The following is an 18,732-nucleotide window of genomic DNA, read 5'->3' as shown; positions in this document are numbered from 1 at the left end:
CCACCCCTCCACTTAGTAACACAGTACAACCACCCCTCCTCTTAGTAACACAGTACCACCACCCCTCTACTTAGTAACACAGTACCACCACCCCTCTACATAGTAACACAGTACCACCACCCCTCCACTTAGTAACACAGTACCACCACCCCTCCACTTAGTAACACAGTACAACCACCCCTCCACTTAGTAACACAGTACCACCACCCCTCCACTTAGTAACACAGTACCACCACTCCTCCACTTAGTAACACAGTACCACCACCCCTCCACTTAGTAACACAGTACCACCACCCCTGCACTTAGTAACACAGGACCACCACCCCTCCACCTAGTAACACAGTACAACCACCCCTCCTCTTAGTAACACAGTACCACCACCCCTCCACTTAGTAACACAGGACCACCACCCCTCTACTTAGTAACACAGTACAACCACCCCTCCACTTAGCAACACAGTACCACCACCCCTCCACTTAGTAACACAGTCCCACCACCCCTCCACTTAGTAACACAGTACCACCACCCCTCCACCTAGTAACACAGTACAACCACCCCTCCACTTAGTAACACAGTACCACCACCCCTCCACTTAGTAACACAGTACCACCACCCCTCCACTTAGTACATTTTGATTTGAATTTGACGTGTATTTTGATTTTTGTACCCCAGGGAACAATTTGTACCCTAACCGTACCCTTATTTCTAAGACCCCTTACCCTAACCCCCTTACCCTAACCCACCTTAAGGTGTTCTGGATGTTCCAGAGGAGCACCAGCCCAGTGCCAGCCGACAGTAGCAGGTTCCTGCCCTGCTTCATAGTGCAGGAGATGAGGAACAGCAAGAAGAAGCAGCGGACTCTCTTGGAGCAGAACAGGACAGCCGTCACCAGGAGGGAGCAGCAGCCTGAGATGGCTCCACACCCCACTAGGCTGTAGTCCAGAGAGAAGTAGAGGCCCAGTAAGAGGACCCCCCCAAGGCCAGGCTCAGGGTCAGGCAGGTGAGGAAGTGGAGGAGGATATGTCTCCAGCCCTTCCTGTGGTCCGAGGTGTAGAGCAGGACCATCATGGACCAGACCCGGACCAGAGCCAGTCTCAGCCTCTCAAGTCGGGATGGCATTGTAGTAGGAGGAGCAGGTTGAGGGTAAAATAATATTGAGAAATAAGTGTATCTTAAGTTCCAGTGGAGCTCTCCTCTTCACTCTGATGCTACCTCTCTTTGACTGTCTGACTGTCTGTCTAACCCTCTCTTTGACTGTCTGTCTGTCTAACCCTAACCCTCTCTCTGTCTGTCTGTCTGTCTGTCTAACCCTAACCCTCTCTCTGACTGTCTGACTGTTTGTCTGTCTAACCCTCTCTCTGTCTGTCAGACTGCTCCACTGTGTCTCTTGTTTAAAGGAACAGTATGTAAATCCCCTAACCACAATTGCAGTAATCTAATCACAGAAGCAGGTTTTGAAATGGCATGTCAAATCAAATCAAATCAAATGATATTTGTCACATACACGTGTTTAGCAGATGTTATAGCGGGTGTAGCGAACTGCTTGTGCTTCTAGCTCCGACAGTGCAGTAATATCTAACAAGTAATATCTAACAATTTCACAACATATACCCAATACACACAAAACTAGTAAGGAATGGGATTTAAGAATATATACATATATGGACAAGCAATGACAGAGCGGCATGGACTAAGATACAGTAGAATATTATAGAATAGAATGCAGTATATACATATGAGATGAGTAGTGCAATATATGTGAACATTATTAAAGTGACTAGTGTTCCATTTCTTAAAGTGGCCAGTGATTTCAATAGGCAGCAGCAGCCTCTAATGTGCTAGTGATGGCTATTTAACAGTCTGATGGCCTTGAGATAGAAGCTGTTTTTCATTCTCTCGGTCCCAGCTTTGATGCACCTGTACTGACTTCGCCTTCCGCTGCATCTTGCCCATGCCCCCCCCCCCCTCTCCTTCACCCAAATTCAGACAGCTGATGTTCTGAAAGAGCTGCAAAATCTGGACCCCTACAAATCAGCTGGGCTAGACAATCTGGACCCTTTCTTTCTAAAATTAGCCGCCGAAATTGTCGCAACCCCTATTACTAGCCTGTTCAACCTCTCTTTTGTATCGTCTGAGATCCCCAGAGATTGGAAAGCTGCCGCGGTCATCCCCCTCTTCAAAGGGGGTGACACTCTAGATCCAAACTGTTACAGACCTATATCCATCCTGCCCTGCCTTACGAAAGTATTTGAAAGCCAAATTAACAAACAGATCACCGACCATTTCGAATCCCACCGTACCTTCTCCGCTATGCAATCTGGTTTCCGAGCTGGTCATGGGTGCACCTCAGCCACGCTCAAGGACCTAAATGATATTATAACCGCGATCGATAAAAGACAGTACTGTGCAGCCGTCTTCATCGACCTGGCCAAGGCTTTCGACTGTCAATCACCGCATTCTTATTGGCAGACTAAATAGCCTTGGTTTCGCAAATGACTGCCTCGCCTGGTTCACCAACTACTTCGCAGATAGAGTTCAATGTGTCAAATCGGAGGGCCTGTTGTCTGGACCTCTGGCAGTCTCTATGGGGGTGCCACAGGGTTCAATTCTTGGGCCGACTCTATTCTCTGTGTATATCAATGATGTCGCTCTTGTTGCTGGTGAATCTCAGATCCACCTCTACGCAGACGACACCATTTTGTATACATCTGGTCCTTCATTGGACCCTTTTTTTAACAAACCTCCAAATGAGCTTCAAATCCATACAACACTCCTTCCGTAACCTTCAACTGCTCTTAAACGCTAGTAAAACTAAATGCATGCTCTTCAATCGAACGCTGCTTGCACCCGCACGCCTGACTAGAATCACTACTCTCGGCGGGTCTGACTTAGAATATGTGGACAACTACAAATACCTAGGTGTCTGGTAAGACCGTAAACTCTCTTTCCAGACTCACATTAAGCATCTCCAATCCAAAGTTAAATCTAGAATCGGCTTCCTATTTCACAACAAAGCCTCCTTCACTCATGCTGCCAAACATGCCCTCGTAAAACTGACTATCCTACCGATCCTTGACTTCGGCGATGTCATTTACAAAATAGCCTCCAACACTCTACTCAGCAAATTGGATGTAGTCTAACACAGTGCCATCCGTTTTGTCACCAAAGCCCCATATACTACCCACCACTGTGACCTGTACGCTCTTGTTGGCTGGCCCTCACTACATATTCGTCGCCTAACCCACTGGCTCCAGGTCATCTATAAATCACTGCTAGGCAAATACCCGCCTTATCTTAGCTCATTGGTCACCATAGCAACACCCACCCATAGTATGCGCTCCAGCAGGTATATCTCACTGGTCATCCCCAAAGCCAACACCTCCTTTGGCCGTCATTCCTTCCAGTTCTCTGCTGCCAATGACTGGAACGAACTGCAAAAATCTCTGAAGCTGGAGACTCTTATCTCCCTCACTAACTTTAAGCATCAGTTGTCAGAGCACCTTACCGATCACTGCACCTGTACACAGCCCATCTGTAATTAGCCCACCCAACTACCCAGAGCATATGAGCGGAGTGGAGCGGGAGAGAGCGTGGAGCGTGAGCGGACGGATTTTGAACAGAGCGCAGAGCGGCATTTTTAAAAGGACGGAGCGTCGCCCTATGTCCCGCTCCAATTTCACTCGCTCACACCACGAGTCTGAAGCATGCTCAAGCCTAACCCAGAATCCATCTGTTTAATTTAATTTGTGTCGAGAGGAGCAGCAGCAGCAACAAGAGAAAAGGGTTGAGGAATTCAAAAGTGTATTCACTGCACGCAAATGCCCAACCATAACAAGGGAGAGAAAAAGAGAGCTGGATGTAGCATTTTTTGAAATGATTTTCATGGACTATGAACCGCTGAGTAAAGGAGAACGCGAAGGGATGCAACACTTCGCCAGCGCAGCTCAACCGGGCTACACCCCCCCCAAGAAACTATGATAAATCAGTACTTTACTGTCAAATTTACATCTGAGATGCCCCATTCACATGCTTCAGCTGGCGATCAAAAACGCCGTTAACGAGCACGACAACATTAATAGGCTGTTAGTGAAAGTCGGGCACCTGGTGAAAAGTGTACGCAAGAGCACAGAGGAAACCGACCAATTAGGTGTCCGCCCCACAAATGCCTGCGCCATTCGATGGAGCAGCCAGCTGCGGATGATTCAGTCGTTCATCCGGTTGTTCCAAAAAGACCCGTTATGGCAAAACAAACTCAAGTCTAACGTTGCTAACATCACCCTGAATCAAGTACGGCAGCTGACGCACCTTGTCAGTCTGCTGACACCACTACCAGATCTCACAGACAAAATGCAGAAGGAGCTGGGGAACCTGGGGATGATCCTCCCTGCTGTCACAGAAATCAAATCCCTGCTCACCGATTACACTCACGCTGCACTTCCAATGGGCATCGCTACTTTTGCAGAAACATTGGCAAACAACGTGTCAATTCGCTTTGGAATATACTATACTGATTAAACATCTAATTTTAGCGTCAGTGTTAGATCCCCGTTTCAAGACAGAATGGATAATCCGAGATGAGTCTGTATGCAACAAATTCGGGGAGATAAAGTAAGGCTGTGGTTTAAGCTAAAAGTGAAATACATGCAGATTTTGTTCCTTTTTTGGAGTGAGCGGGGGGCGATTTGAGTGGAGCGCGATGCAAACTGCGTTGAGCGCTGAGCGATAATGAGCGGACTGGCCTGATGTGGCTTTGAGCGGGGGGAGTGGAGGGGTGAACAGCTCCGTGAGCGCTGAGCGATAATGAGCGGACTGGCCTGATGTGGCTTTGAGCAGGGGGAGTGGAGGGGTGAACAGCTCCGTGAGCGCTGAGCGATAATGAGCGGACTGGCCTGATGTGGCTTTGGGCCGGGGGAGCGGAGGGGTGAACAGCTCCGTGAGCGCTGAGCGATAATGAGCGGACTGGCCTGATGTGGCTTTGGGCCGGGGGAGCGGAGGGGTGAACAGCTCCGTGAGCGCTGAGCGATAATGAGCGGACTGGCCTGATGTGGCTTTGAGCGGGGGGAGAGGAGGGGTGAACAGCTCCGTGAGCGCTGAGCGATAATGAGCGGACTGGCCTGATGTGGCTTTGAGCGGGGGGAGCGGAGGGGTGAACAGCTCCGTGAGCGCTGAGCGATAATGAGCGGACTGGCCTGATGTGGCTTTGAGTGGGGGGAGCGGAGGGGTGAACAGCTCCGTGAGCGCTGAGCGATAATGAGCGGACTGGCCTGATGTGGCTTTGAGCGGGGGGAGCGGAGGGGTGAACAGCTCCGTGAGCGCTGAGCGATAATGAGCGGACTGGCCTGATGTGGCTTTGGGCCGGGGGAGCGGAGGGGTGAACAGCTCCGTGAGCGCTGAGCGATAATGAGCGGACTGGCCTGATGTGGCTTTGGGCCGGGGGAGCGGAGGGGTGAACAGCTCCGTGAACGCTGAGCGATAATGAGCGGACTGGCCTGATGTGGCTTTGAGCGGGGGGAGCGGAGGGGTGAACAGCTCCGTGAGCGCTGAGCGATAATGAGCGGACTGGCCTGATGTGGCTTTGAGCGGGGGGAGCGGAGGGGTGAACAGCTCCGTGAGCGCTGAGCGATAATGAGCGGACTGGCCTGATGTGGCTTTGAGCGGGGGGAGCGGAGGGGTGAACAGCTCCGTGAGCGCTGAGCGATAATGAGCGGACTGGCCTGATGTGGCTTTGAGCGGGGGGAGCGGAGGGGTGAACAGCTCCGTGAGCGCTGAGCGATAATGAGCGGACTGGCCTGATGTGGCTTTGGGCCGGGGGAGCGGAGGGGTGAACAGCTCCGTGAGCGCTGAGCGATAATGAGCGGACTGGCCTGATGTGGCTTTGAGCGGGGGGAGCGGAGGGGTGAACAGCTCCGTGAGCGCTGAGCGATAATGAGCGGTCTGGCCTGATGTGGCTTTGAGCGGGGGGAGCGGAGGGGTGAACAGCTCCGTGAGCGCTGAGCGATAATGAGCGGACTGGCCTGATGTGGCTTTGAGCGGGGGGAGCGGAGGGGTGAACAGCTCCGTGAGCGCTGAGCGATAATGAGCGGACTGGCCTGATGTGGCTTTGAGCGGGGGGAGCGGAGGGGTGAACAGCTCCGTGAGCGCTGAGCGATAATGAGCGGACTGGCCTGATATGGCTTTGAGCGGGGGGAGCGGAGGGGTGAACAGCTCCGTGAGTGCTGAGCGATAATGAGCGGACTGGCCTGATGTGGCTTTGAGCGGGGGGAGCGGAGGGGTGAACAGCTCCGTGAGCGCTGAGCGATAATGAGCGGACTGGCCTGATGTGGCTTTGAGCGGGGGGAGCGGAGGGGTGAACAGCTCCGTGAGCGAGGAGCTGAGATTCTCACCGCTCCACTCCGCTCATATGCTCTTCAACCACCTCATCCCCATATTGTTATTTATTTTGCTAATTTGCACCCCAGTATCTCTATTTACACATCATCTTCTGCACATCTATCACTCCAGTGTTAATACTAATTGTAATTATTTTGCACTATGGCCTATTTATTGCCTTACCTCCATAACTTGCTACATTTGCACACACTGTATATATATTTTCTGTTGTGTTATTGACTGAACGTTTTGTTTATTCCATATGTAACTCTGTGTTGTTGTTTTTATCGCACTGCTTTGCTTTATCTTGGTCAGGTCGCAGTTGTAAATGAGAACTTGTTCTCAACTGGCTTACCTGGTTAAATAAAGGTTAATTAAACAAAATATATATATAAATAAATAGCGGGGTGAACAGGCAGCGGCTCGGGTGGTTGATGTCCTTGATGATCTTTTTGGCCTTCCTATGACATCAGGTGCTGTATGTGTCCTGGAGGGCGGGTAATTTGCCCCCGGTAATGTGTTTGGCAGACCGCACCACCCTTTAGATATCCCTGCGGTTGCAGGCGGTGCAGTTGCCGTACCAGGCGGTGATACAGCCCGACAGGATGCTCTCAATTGTGCATCTGTAAAGGTTTGTGAGGGTTTTAGGTGCCAAGCCAAATTTCTTCAGCCTCCCGAGGTTGAGGAGGCTCTGTTGCGCCTTCTTCACCACACTGTCTGCGTGGGTGGACCATTTCAGTTTGTCGGTGATGTGTACGCTAAGGAACTTGAAGCTTTCCACCTTCTCCACTGCGGTCCCGTCGATGTGGATAGGGGGGTGCACCCTCTGCTGTTTCCTGAAGTCCACGATCATCTCCTTTGTTTTGTTGATGTTGAGTGAGAGGTTATTTTCCTGGCACCACACTCCCAGAGCCCTCACCTCCTCCCTGTAGGCTGTCTCGTCATTGTTGGTAATCAAGCCTACTACTGTTGTGTTGTCTGCAAACTTGATGATTGAGTTGGAGGCGTGCTTGGCCACGCAGTCATGGCTGAACAGGGAGTACAGGAGGGGGCTGAGCACGGACCCTTGTGGGGCCCCAGTGTTGCGGATCAGCGAAGTGGAGATGTTGTTTCCTACCTTCACCACCTGGGGGCAGCCTGTCAGGAAGTTCAGGACCCAGTTGCCCATGGCGGGGTTCAGACCCAGGGCCTGGAGCTTAATGATGAGCTTGGAGGGTACTATGGTGTTGAATGCTGAGCTATAGTCAATGAGCATACTTACATAGGTATTCCTAACCCTAACCCTAACCCTAACCCATGGCGGGGTTCAGACCCAGGGCCTGGAGCTTAATGATGAGCTTGGAGGGTACTATGGTGTTGAAGGCTGAGCTATAGTCAATGAGCATCCTTACATAGGTATTCCTAACCCTAACCCTAACCCTAACCCATGGCGGGGTTCAGACCCAGGGCCTGGAGCTTAGTGATGAGCTTGGAGGGTACTATGGTGTTGAAGGCTGAGCTATAGTCAATGAGCATACTTACATAGGTATTCCTAACCCTAACCCTAACCCTAACCCATGGCGGGGTTCAGACCCAGGGCCTGGAGCTTAATGATGAGCTTGGAGGGTACTATGGTGTTGAAGGCTGAGCTATAGTCAATGAGCATCCTTACATAGGTATTCCTAACCCTAACCCTAACCCTAACCCATGGCGGGGTTCAGACCCAGGGCCTGGAGCTTAATGATGAGCTTGGAGGGTACTATGGTGTTGAAGGCTGAGCTATAGTCAATGAGCATCCTTACATAGGTATTCCTAACCCTAACCCTAACCCTAACCCATGGCGGGGTTCAGACCCAGGGCCTGGAGCTTAATGATGAGCTTGGAGGGTACTATGGTGTTGAATGCTGAGCTATAGTCAATGAGCATCCTTACATAGGTATTCCTAACCCTAACCCTAACCCTAACCCATGGCGGGGTTCAGACCCAGGGCCTGGAGCTTAGTGATGAGCTTGGAGGGTACTATGGTGTTGAAGGCTGAGCTATAGTCAATGAGCATACTTACATAGGTATTCCTAATCCTAACCCTAACCCTAACCCTAACCCATGGCGGGGTTCAGACCCAGGGCCTGGAGATTAATGATGAGCTTGGAGGGTACTATGGTGTTGAATGCTGAGCTATAGTCAATGAGCATACTTACATAGGTATTCCTAACCCTAACCCTAACCCTAACCCATGGCGGGGTTCAGACCCAGGGCCCTGAGCTTAATGATGAGCTTGGAGGGTACTATGGTGTTGAAGGCTGAGCTATAGTCAATGAGCATACTTACATAGGTATTCCTAACCCTAACCCTAACCCTAACCCTAACCCATGGCGGGGTTCAGACCCAGGGCCTGGAGATTAATGATGAGCTTGGAGGGTACTATGGTGTTGAATGCTGAGCTATAGTCAATGAGCATACTTACATAGGTATTCCTAACCCTAACCCTAACCCTAACCCATGGCGGGGTTCAGACCCAGGGCCCTGAGCTTAATGATGAGCTTGGAGGGTACTATGGTGTTGAAGGCTGAGCTATAGTCAATGAGCATACTTACATAGGTATTCCTAACCCTAACCCTAACCCTAACCCATGGCGGGGTTCAGACCCAGGGCCTGGAGCTTAATGATGAGCTTGGAGGGTACTATGGTGTTGAAGGCTGAGCTATAGTCAATGAGCATACTTACATAGGTATTCCTAACCCTAACCCTAACCCTAACCCATGGCGGGGTTCAGACCCAGGGCCTGGAGCTTAATGATGAGCTTGGAGGGTACTATGGTGTTGAATGCTGAGCTATAGTCAATGAGCATACTTACATAGGAATGCTGTAAAGATGTGTGTGATGGTCTGTTGTGTAATGCTGTAATGGTTTGTGATTGGATGACTTGGTTTGGTTCCAACTTCAAGACACGCAGAGAAAAGCATGTGTTGACAACTGATAACTTATTTAGAGAAATGCTGCTTCCTTATTTGTATGACAAATCAACTTTAGATGAGTAGCCTTTATCATTCCTTCTGTAGTGTCTACGGACAACAAACTGTAATCTAATGATATACAGGCTAGTTCACAAAGAAACACAAAAAGTAGGAAATTAATTAAAAATTTCTCAAAACAAGAAACAATGTAACAAAAATATATTGTGGCATTTACCTATTTCCAGATGGCATATGACTCCCTCCTTGTATGACAAATAGTGGTTTATTTCTGTCATAAAAGTGAAGAGCAGAAAGTTCATTGTAGGGTATGCAACCCTTGACTCTCTCATTCATCTACAACTCTATCAACCCATGGGATACTTTTTTCTTTATTTTATCATTTCCTTTATCACAATATTAAAATAAAATATACCTGCAACAAGAGCTGGGCAAAAGATACATCACCATGTAACTTGTTACAAATACAAGATACTAAAAAGACCAATGTATCAAACTAAAATTCAAAATAATTGTTCTATGTATTGTAGCTAGATAAAATACCTGTATTTTGTATGAAACAATAATCCAAATCTAAAATACCTTTTCAAGTATATGTAACCGGTGTGAAATGGCTAGCTAGTTAGCGGTGCGCGCTAGTAGCATTTCAATCGGTGACGTCACTCGCTCTGAGACCTTGAAGTAGTTGTTTCCCTTGCTCTGCAAGGGCCGCGGCTTTTGTGGAGCGACGGGTAACGGTGCTTCGAGGGTGACTGTTGTCGATGTGTGCAGAGGGTCCCTGGTTCAAGCCCAGGTAGGGACGGTGTCACAACGGCTGATGTAGATGTGGTGAAGGAGTCAAACGCAGACACAGAAGCTAAGTCCAATACTTTACTGAACACGACCAAAAATATACAAAACACTGGCCTCAAAACAAACAAGAGGCGGACGATGCGCAACAATTCGCAAAAGGCTAGTATACCAAGGCGCACGAAAACAGTACAGTGCGACGACAGGGAAAACAACAAACAAACAACGAGCCGACCTGATGACAGGCGAACAATAACACACAACACAAGACTAACCAAACGAGAAACTTATAGGAGACATAATTAACCAAACAGGAAACAGGTGTACACAATCAGACAAAACCAAACAGACAACAAAAACATCAAACGGTGATAGCTAGTACTCCGGGGACGACGACCGCCGAAGCCTGCCCGAACAAGGAGGAGGAGCAGCCTCGGCCGAAACCGTGACAGACGGAAGAAACACTGTTTCATATACACCTTCACTACAACAACATTCTCAGTAATGGGAACATAAAACGTTTTACTTGCTATGACTTTGATATGTGGTTGTTTATCTACCTTGGTTGAATGTAAGACGCTCTGAATAAGAATGCTAAATGACCAAAATGTTAATGTCAAAATGTACAAATGCAAAGCACACTGGGTGTTATTATTGGCCTTGTTTTAGTGGCAGAGCTCATTAAAATAATACCCAGCATGCTTTGCAAGTGTTCATTTAAACATTTAAATGTTGGTCATTTAACAGACACTCTTTTCACACCATAAAACCAGCAGACTACTGACACCAATGCAGGATGAAAGGTATTGAACAGTATTTAATATTTCGACAATACAAATGACAGGTCTCGAAGTATCTTGTTACAAAATACATTGGATTGTAGTTCAGGCCAGTGTTACACAAATGACAAAATACTCAAAAGTCATTCAAAAGTTACTAAATACAGTATGCATTTCAAATACAATTACAGACCTGTTGTATCTACAGTTACAGACCTGTTGTATCTACAGTTACAGACCTGTTGTATCTACAGTTACAGACCTGTTGTATCTACAGTTACAGACCTGTTGTATCTACAGTTACAGACCTGTTGTATCTACAGTTACAGACCTGTTGTATCTACAGTTACAGACCTGTTGTATCTACAGTTACAGACCTGTTGGATCTACAGTTACAGACCTGTTGTATCTACAGTTACAGACCTGTTATATCTACAGTTACAGACCTGTTGTATCTACAGTTACAGACCTGTTGTATCTACAGTTTGAATGTTCAAGGCATGACAGGGACCCATCTTTATCTCACAGTTGTTTTCAACTTGGTAACGCTGCAATGCACCAGAAAGAGGAAGGATGTACAGAATCGGCACACACAGCCGAAAAAACCCTTGCTGGAAACCAATATGTCACAAAATGTCGTCATAATATATGAATGAACCCTTAAACCTGTGTTTCCAAACCATCCATACTAAAACACCAACTACAATGAATTCTAGCTAACTAACTGGCTGAATAAGTTGACGACGTAATCACTCAAACTGTCAAAACTAACCCAACACTTTACACAACGTTAGACACGGACACAATTTATCTGCTTGGCGTGTTAACACACTGATGGTTTGTTGTAACCGAGTATTGGTGCTAAACCGTGTCATTGGAGGCTGGCATGCTAGTTGGCTTTGGAGTCATTGGATTCGGTGCCCTGGACGGTTTTCACGGAAGAATACTGTACCAAGTTGCTAGCTGAATAAACTAAGTTATTCTATTCCTAGAAACATTGAACCGCTGTAGTTTACAACAATTATAATTTCTAAAGTGGAAGTTGGGAGAGTTATATTTGAGTGTTTCAGTGAAACGTAAGTGAGGGAGGCCCCGCTCTCTCGCTTTCCCAGATGTTTAGTTCGTTTCACTCCGATCTCCTTTACATTATTGTAGCCTTCTTCTGTAGCCTGTCAACTATGTGTCTGTCTAACACACCCCCCCCATGAAATGTTTTTGTCCCACTGGCTATCATAAATTGGATGCACCAATTTGTAAGTTGCTCTGGATGAGAGCGTCTGCTAAATGATTAAAATGTAAATCTAGTGTGTATATAGGAATAGAGCTTAACTCTTCAGTGTATTTGTTTTGTTTTTGAGGGGGTGGATCAGCTTTAATATTGCATACATATTGTGGCTTCTATCAATGTAATTGTCTGCATCATTTCCAATCCCCTTATATATTTATTTATAAATATATTATTCTAACTCTTCAGTGTTAGTTGTGGCTGGCTGACTGAGTGTACAGGATGCATTCCTGGCTGGGTGGTGAGGAGGAAGGGTGGGTGGGGGGGTGGGGTGCGTTCCTCCTTGTCTGGGTCAGTGGACCACTGCCACCCCTCCACTTAGTGACACAGTACCACCACCCCTCTACATAGTAACACAGTACAACCACCCCTCCACTTAGTAACACAGTACAACCACCCCTCCACTTAGTAACACAGTACCACCACCCCTCCACTTAGTAACACAGTACAACCACCCCTCCACTTAGTAACACAGTACCACCACCCCTCCACTTAGTGACACAGTACCACCACCCCTCCACTTAGTAACACAGTACCACCACCCCTCCACTTAGTAACATAGTACAACCACCCCTCCACCTAGTAACACAGTACCACCACCCCACCACTTAGTAACACAGTACAACCACCCCTCCACTTAGTAACACAGTACCACAGCCCCTCCACTTAGTAACACAGTACCACCACCCCTCCACTTAGTAACACAGTACCACCACCCCTCCACTTAGTAACACAGTACAACCACCCCTCCTCTTAGTAACACAGTACCACCACCCCTCCACTTAGTAACACAGTACCACCACGCCTCCACCTAATAACACAGTACCACCACCCCTCCACTTAGCAACACAGTACAACCACCCCTCCACTTAGTAACACAGTACCACAGCCCCTCCACTTAGCAACACAGTACCACCACCCCTCTACATAGTAACACAGTACAACCACCCCTCCACTTAGTAACACAGTACAACCACCCCTCCACTTAGTAACACAGTACCACCACCCCTCCACTTAGTGACACAGTACCACCACCCCTCCACTTAGTAACACAGTACCACCACTCCTCCACTTAGTAACACAGTACCACCACCCCTCCACTTAGTAACACAGTACCACCACCCCTCCACTTAGTAACACAGTACCACCACCTATCCACTTAGTAACACAGTACCACCACCCCTCCACTTAGTAACACAGTACCACCACCCTTCCACTTAGTAACACAGTACCACCACCCCTCCACTTAGTAACACAGTACAACCACCCCTCCTCTTAGTAACACAGTACCACCACCCCTCCACTTAGTAACACAGTACCACCACCCCTCCACTTAGTAACACAGTACCACCACCCCTCCACTTAGTAACACAGTACCACCACTCCTCCACTTAGTAACACAGTACCACCACCCCTCCACTTAGTAACACAGTACCACCACCCCTCCACTTAGTAACACAGTACCACCACCTATCCACTTAGTAACACAGTACCACCACCCCTCCACTTAGTAACACAGTACCACCACCCTTCCACTTAGTAACACAGTACCACCACCCCTCCACTTAGTAACACAGTACAACCACCCCTCCTCTTAGTAACACAGTACCACCACCCCTCCACTTAGTAACACAGTACCACCACCCCTCCACTTAGTAACACAGTACAACCACCCCTCCTCTTAGTAACACAGTACCACCACCCCTCCACTTAGTAACATAGTACAACCACCCCTCCACTTAGTGACACAGTACCACCACCCCTCTACTTAGTAACACAGTACCACCACCCCTCCACTTAGTAACACAGTACCACCACTCCTCCACTTAGTAACACAGTACCACCACCCCTCCACTTAGTAACACAGTACCACCACCCTTCCACTTAGTAACACAGTACCACCACCCCTCCAATTAGTAACACAGTACCACCACCCCTCCACTTAGTAACACAGTACAACCACCCCTCCACTTAGCAACACAGTACAACCACCCCTCCACTTAGTAACACAGTACCACAGCCCCTCCACTTAGCAACACAGTACAACCACCCCTCCACTTAGTAACACAGTACCACCACCCTTCCTCTTAGTAACACAGTACCACCACCCCTCCACTTAGTAACACAGTACCACCACCTCTCCACTTAGTAACACAGTACCACCACCTATCCACTTAGTAACACAGTACCACCACCTATCCACTTAGTAACACAGTACCACCACCCCTCCACTTAGTAACACAGTACCACCACCCCTCCACTTAGTAACACAGTACCACCACCCCTCCACTTAGTAACACAGTACCACCACCCCTCTACTTAGTAACACAGTACCACCACCCCTCTACATAGTAACACAGTACCACCACCCCTCCACTTAGTAACACAGTTCAACCACCCCTCCACTTAGTAACACAGTACCACCACCCCTCCACTTAGTAACACAGTACCACCACCCCTCCACTTAGTAACACAGTACCACCACCCCTCCTCTTAGTAACACAGTACCACCACCCCTCCACTTAGTAACACAGTACCACCACCCCTCCACTTAGTAACACAGTACCACCACCCCTCCACTTAGTAACACAGTACCACCACCCCTCCACTTAGTAACACAGTACAACCACCCCTCCACTTAGTAACATAGGACCACCAGCCCTCCACTTAGTAACACAGTACAACCACCCCTCCACTTAGTAACACAGTACCACCACCCCTCTACTTAGTAAAACAGTACCACACCCCTCTACTTAGTAACACAGTACAACCACCCCTCCACTTAGTAACACAGTACAACCACCCCTCCAGTTAGTAACATAGGACCACCACCCCTCCACTTAGTAACACAGTACAACCACCCCTCCACTTAGTAACACAGTACCACCACCCCTCTACTTAGTAACACAGTACCACCACCCCTCCACTTAGTAACACAGTACCACCACCCCTCCACTTAGTAACACAGTACCACCACCCCTCCACTTAGTAACACAGTACCACCACCCCTCCACTTAGTAACACAGTACAACCACCCCACCACCCCTCCACTTAGTAATACAGTCCCACCACCCCTCCTCTTAGTAACACAGTACAACCACCCCTCTACTTAGTAACACAGTACCACCACCCCTCCACTTAGTAACACAGTACCACCACCCCTCCACTTAGTAACACAGTACCACCACCCCTCCACTTAGTAACACAGTACAACCACCCCTCCACTTAGTAACACAGGACCACCACCCCTCCACTTAGTAACATAGTACAACCACCCCTCCACTTAGTAACACAGGACCACCACCCCTCCACTTAGTAACACAGTACAACCACCCCTCCACTTAGTAACACAGGACCACCACCCCTCCACTTAGTAATACAGTCCCACCACCCCTCCTCTTAGTAACACAGTACAACCACCCCTCTACTTAGTAACACAGTACCACCACCCCTCCACTTAGCAACACAGTACAACCACCCCTCCACTTAGTAACACAGTACCACCACCCCTCCACTTAGTAACACAGTACAACCACCTCTCCACTTAGTAACACAGTACCAACCCCTCCACTTAGTAACACAGTACAACCACCCCTCCACTTCGTAACACAGTACCACCACCCCTCCACTTAGCAACACAGTACAACCACCCCTCCACTTAGTAACACAGTACAACCACCCCTCCACTTCGTAACACAGTACCACCACCCCTCCACTTAGTAACACAGTACAACCACCCCTCCACTTCGTAACACAGTACCACCACCCCTCCACTTAGCAACACAGTACAACCACCCCTCCACTTCGTAACACAGTACCACCACCCCTCCACTTAGTAACACAGTACCACCACCCCTCCACTTAGTAACACAGTACCACCACCCCTCCACTTCGTAACACAGTACCACCACCCCTCCACTTAGTAACACAGTACAACCACCCCTCCACCTAGTACCACAGTACAACCACCCCTCCACTTAGTAACACAGTACCACCACCCCTCTACTTAGTAACACAGTACCACCACCCCTCCACTTAGTAACACAGTACCACCACCCCTCCTCTTAGTAACACAGTACCAACCCCTCCACTTAGTAACACAGTACCACCACCCCTCCACTTAGTAACACAGTACCACCACCCCTCTACTTAGTAAAACAGTACAACCACCCCTCCACTTAGTAACACAGTACCACCACCCCTCCACTTAGTAACACAGTACAACCACCCCTCCACCTAGTACCACAGTACAACCACCCCTCCACTTAGTAACACAGTACCACCACACCTCTACTTAGTAAAACAGTACAACCACCCCTCCACTTAGTAACACAGTACCACCACCCCTCCACTTAGTAACACAGTACCAACCCCTCCACTTAGTAACACAGTACCAACCCCTCCACTTAGTAACACAGTACCACCACCCCTCCACTTAGTAACACAGTACCACCACCCCTCCACCTAGTAACACAGGACCACCACCCCTCCACTTAGTAACACAGTACCACCACCCCTCCACTTAGTAACACAGGACCACCACCCCTCCACTTAGTAACACAGTACAACCACCCCTCCACTTAGTAACACAGTACAACCACCCCTCCACTTAGTAACACAGTACATCCACCCCTCCACTTAGTAACACAGTACCACCACCCCTCCACTTAGTACATTTTGATTTGAATTTGACGTGTATTTTGATTTTTGTACCCCAGGGAACAATTTGTACCCTAACCGTACCCTTATTTCTAAGAGTGTAAGCCTAATAACCCTTACCCTAAGCCTAATCCCTTACCCTAACCCCCTTACCCTAACCCACCTTAAGGTGTTCTGGATGTTCCAGAGGAGCACCAGCCCAGTGCCAGCCGACAGTAGCAGGTTCCTGCCCTGCTTCATAGTGCAGGAGATGAGGAACAGCAAGAAGAAGCAGCGGACTCTCTTGGAGCAGAACAGGACAGCCGTCACCAGGAGGGAGCAGCAGCCTGAGATGGCTCCACACCCCACTAGGCTGTAGTCCAGAGAGAAGTAGAGGCCCAGTAAGAGGACCCCCCCCAAGGCCAGGCTCAGGGTCAGGCAGGTGAGGAAGTGGAGGAGGATATGTCTCCAGCCCTTCCTGTGGTCCGAGGTGTAGAGCAGGACCATCATGGACCAGAACCGGACCAGAGCCAGTCTCAGCCTCTCAAGTCTTGATGGCATTGTAGTAGGAGGAGCAGGTTGAGGGTAAAATAATATGGAGAAATAAGTGTATCTTAAGTTCCAGTGGAGCTCTCCTCTTCACTCTGATGCTACCTCTCTTTGACTGTCTGTCTAACCCTAACCCTCTCTCTGTCTGTCTGTCTGTCTAACCCTATCTCTGACTGTCAGACTGCTCCACTGTGTCTCTTGTTTAAAGGAACAGTATGTAAATCCCCTAACCACAATTGCAGTAATCTAATCATAGAAGCAGGTTTTGAAATGGCATGTCAAATCAAATCAAATCAAATGTTATTTGTCACATACACGTGTTTAGCAGATGTTATAGCGGGTGTAGCGAACTGCTTGTGCTTCTAGCTCCGACAGTGCAGTAATATCTAACAAGTAATATCTAACAATTTCACAACATATACCCAATACACACAAAACTAGTAAGGAATGGGATTTAAGAATATATACATATATGGACAAGCAATGACAGAGCGGCATGGACTAAGATACAGTAGAATATTATAGAATAGAATGCAGTATATACATATGAGATGAGTAGTGCAAGATATGTAAACATTATTAAAGTGACTAGTGTTCCATTTCTTAAAGTGGCCAGTGAGTTCAATAGCCAGCAGCAGCCTCTAATGTGCTAGTGATGGCTATTTAACAGTCTGATGGCCTTGAGATAGAAGCTGTTTTTCATTCTCTCGGTCCCAGCTTTGATGCACCTGTACTGACTTCGCCTTCCGCTGCATCTTGCCCATGCCCCCCCCTCTCCTTCACCCAAATTCAGACAGCTGATGTTCTGAAAGAGCTGCAAAATCTGGACCCCTACAAATCAGCTGGGCTAGACAATCTGGACCCTTTCTTTCTAAAATTAGCCGCCGAAATTGTCGCAACCCCTATTACTAGCCTGTTCAACCTCTCTTTTGTATCGTCTGAGATCCCCAGAGATTGGAAAGCTTCCGCGGTCATCCCCCTCTTCAAAGGGGGTGACACTATAGATCCAAACTGTTACAGACCTATATCCATCCTGCCCTGCCTTACGAAAGTATTTGAAAGCCAAATTAACAAACAGATCACCGACCATTTCCAATCCCACCGTACCTTCTCCGCTATGCAATCTGGTTTCCGAGCTGGTCATGGGTGCACCTCAGCCACGCTCAAGGACCTAAATGATATTATAACCGCGATCGATAAAAGACAGTACTGTGCAGCCGTCTTCATCGACCTGGCCAAGGCTTTCGACTGTCAATCACCGCATTCTTATTGGCAGACTAAATAGCCTTAGTTTCGCAAATGACTGCCTCGCCTGGTTCACCAACTACTTCGCAGATAGAGTTCAATGTGTCAAATCGGAGGGCCTGTTGTC

General features: G+C 48.3%; 1 protein-coding gene across 1 annotated transcript in view; it reads right to left on the bottom strand.

The window, feature by feature from the left end:
- The window catches only part of LOC311142788 (dendritic cell-specific transmembrane protein-like), a 75,374-nt gene extending 57,839 nt beyond the window's left edge, over nt 1–17,535 (bottom strand). The window contains exon 1 of the mRNA XM_084178463.1: nt 16,996–17,535. Within this exon, the coding sequence (XP_084034589.1) occupies nt 16,996–17,372 (377 nt within the window). The 5' untranslated portion in view covers nt 17,373–17,535. The remainder of the gene's footprint in view (nt 1–16,995) is intronic.
- Nucleotides 17,536–18,732: the final 1,197 nt, after the last annotated feature.

The sequence above is a fragment of the Coregonus lavaretus genome, assembly GCF_964263955.1.
Source record: "Coregonus lavaretus genome assembly, chromosome: 1".
Taxonomy (NCBI): domain Eukaryota; kingdom Metazoa; phylum Chordata; class Actinopteri; order Salmoniformes; family Salmonidae; genus Coregonus; species Coregonus lavaretus.
This window is presented reverse-complemented; position numbering and strand designations above follow the sequence as displayed.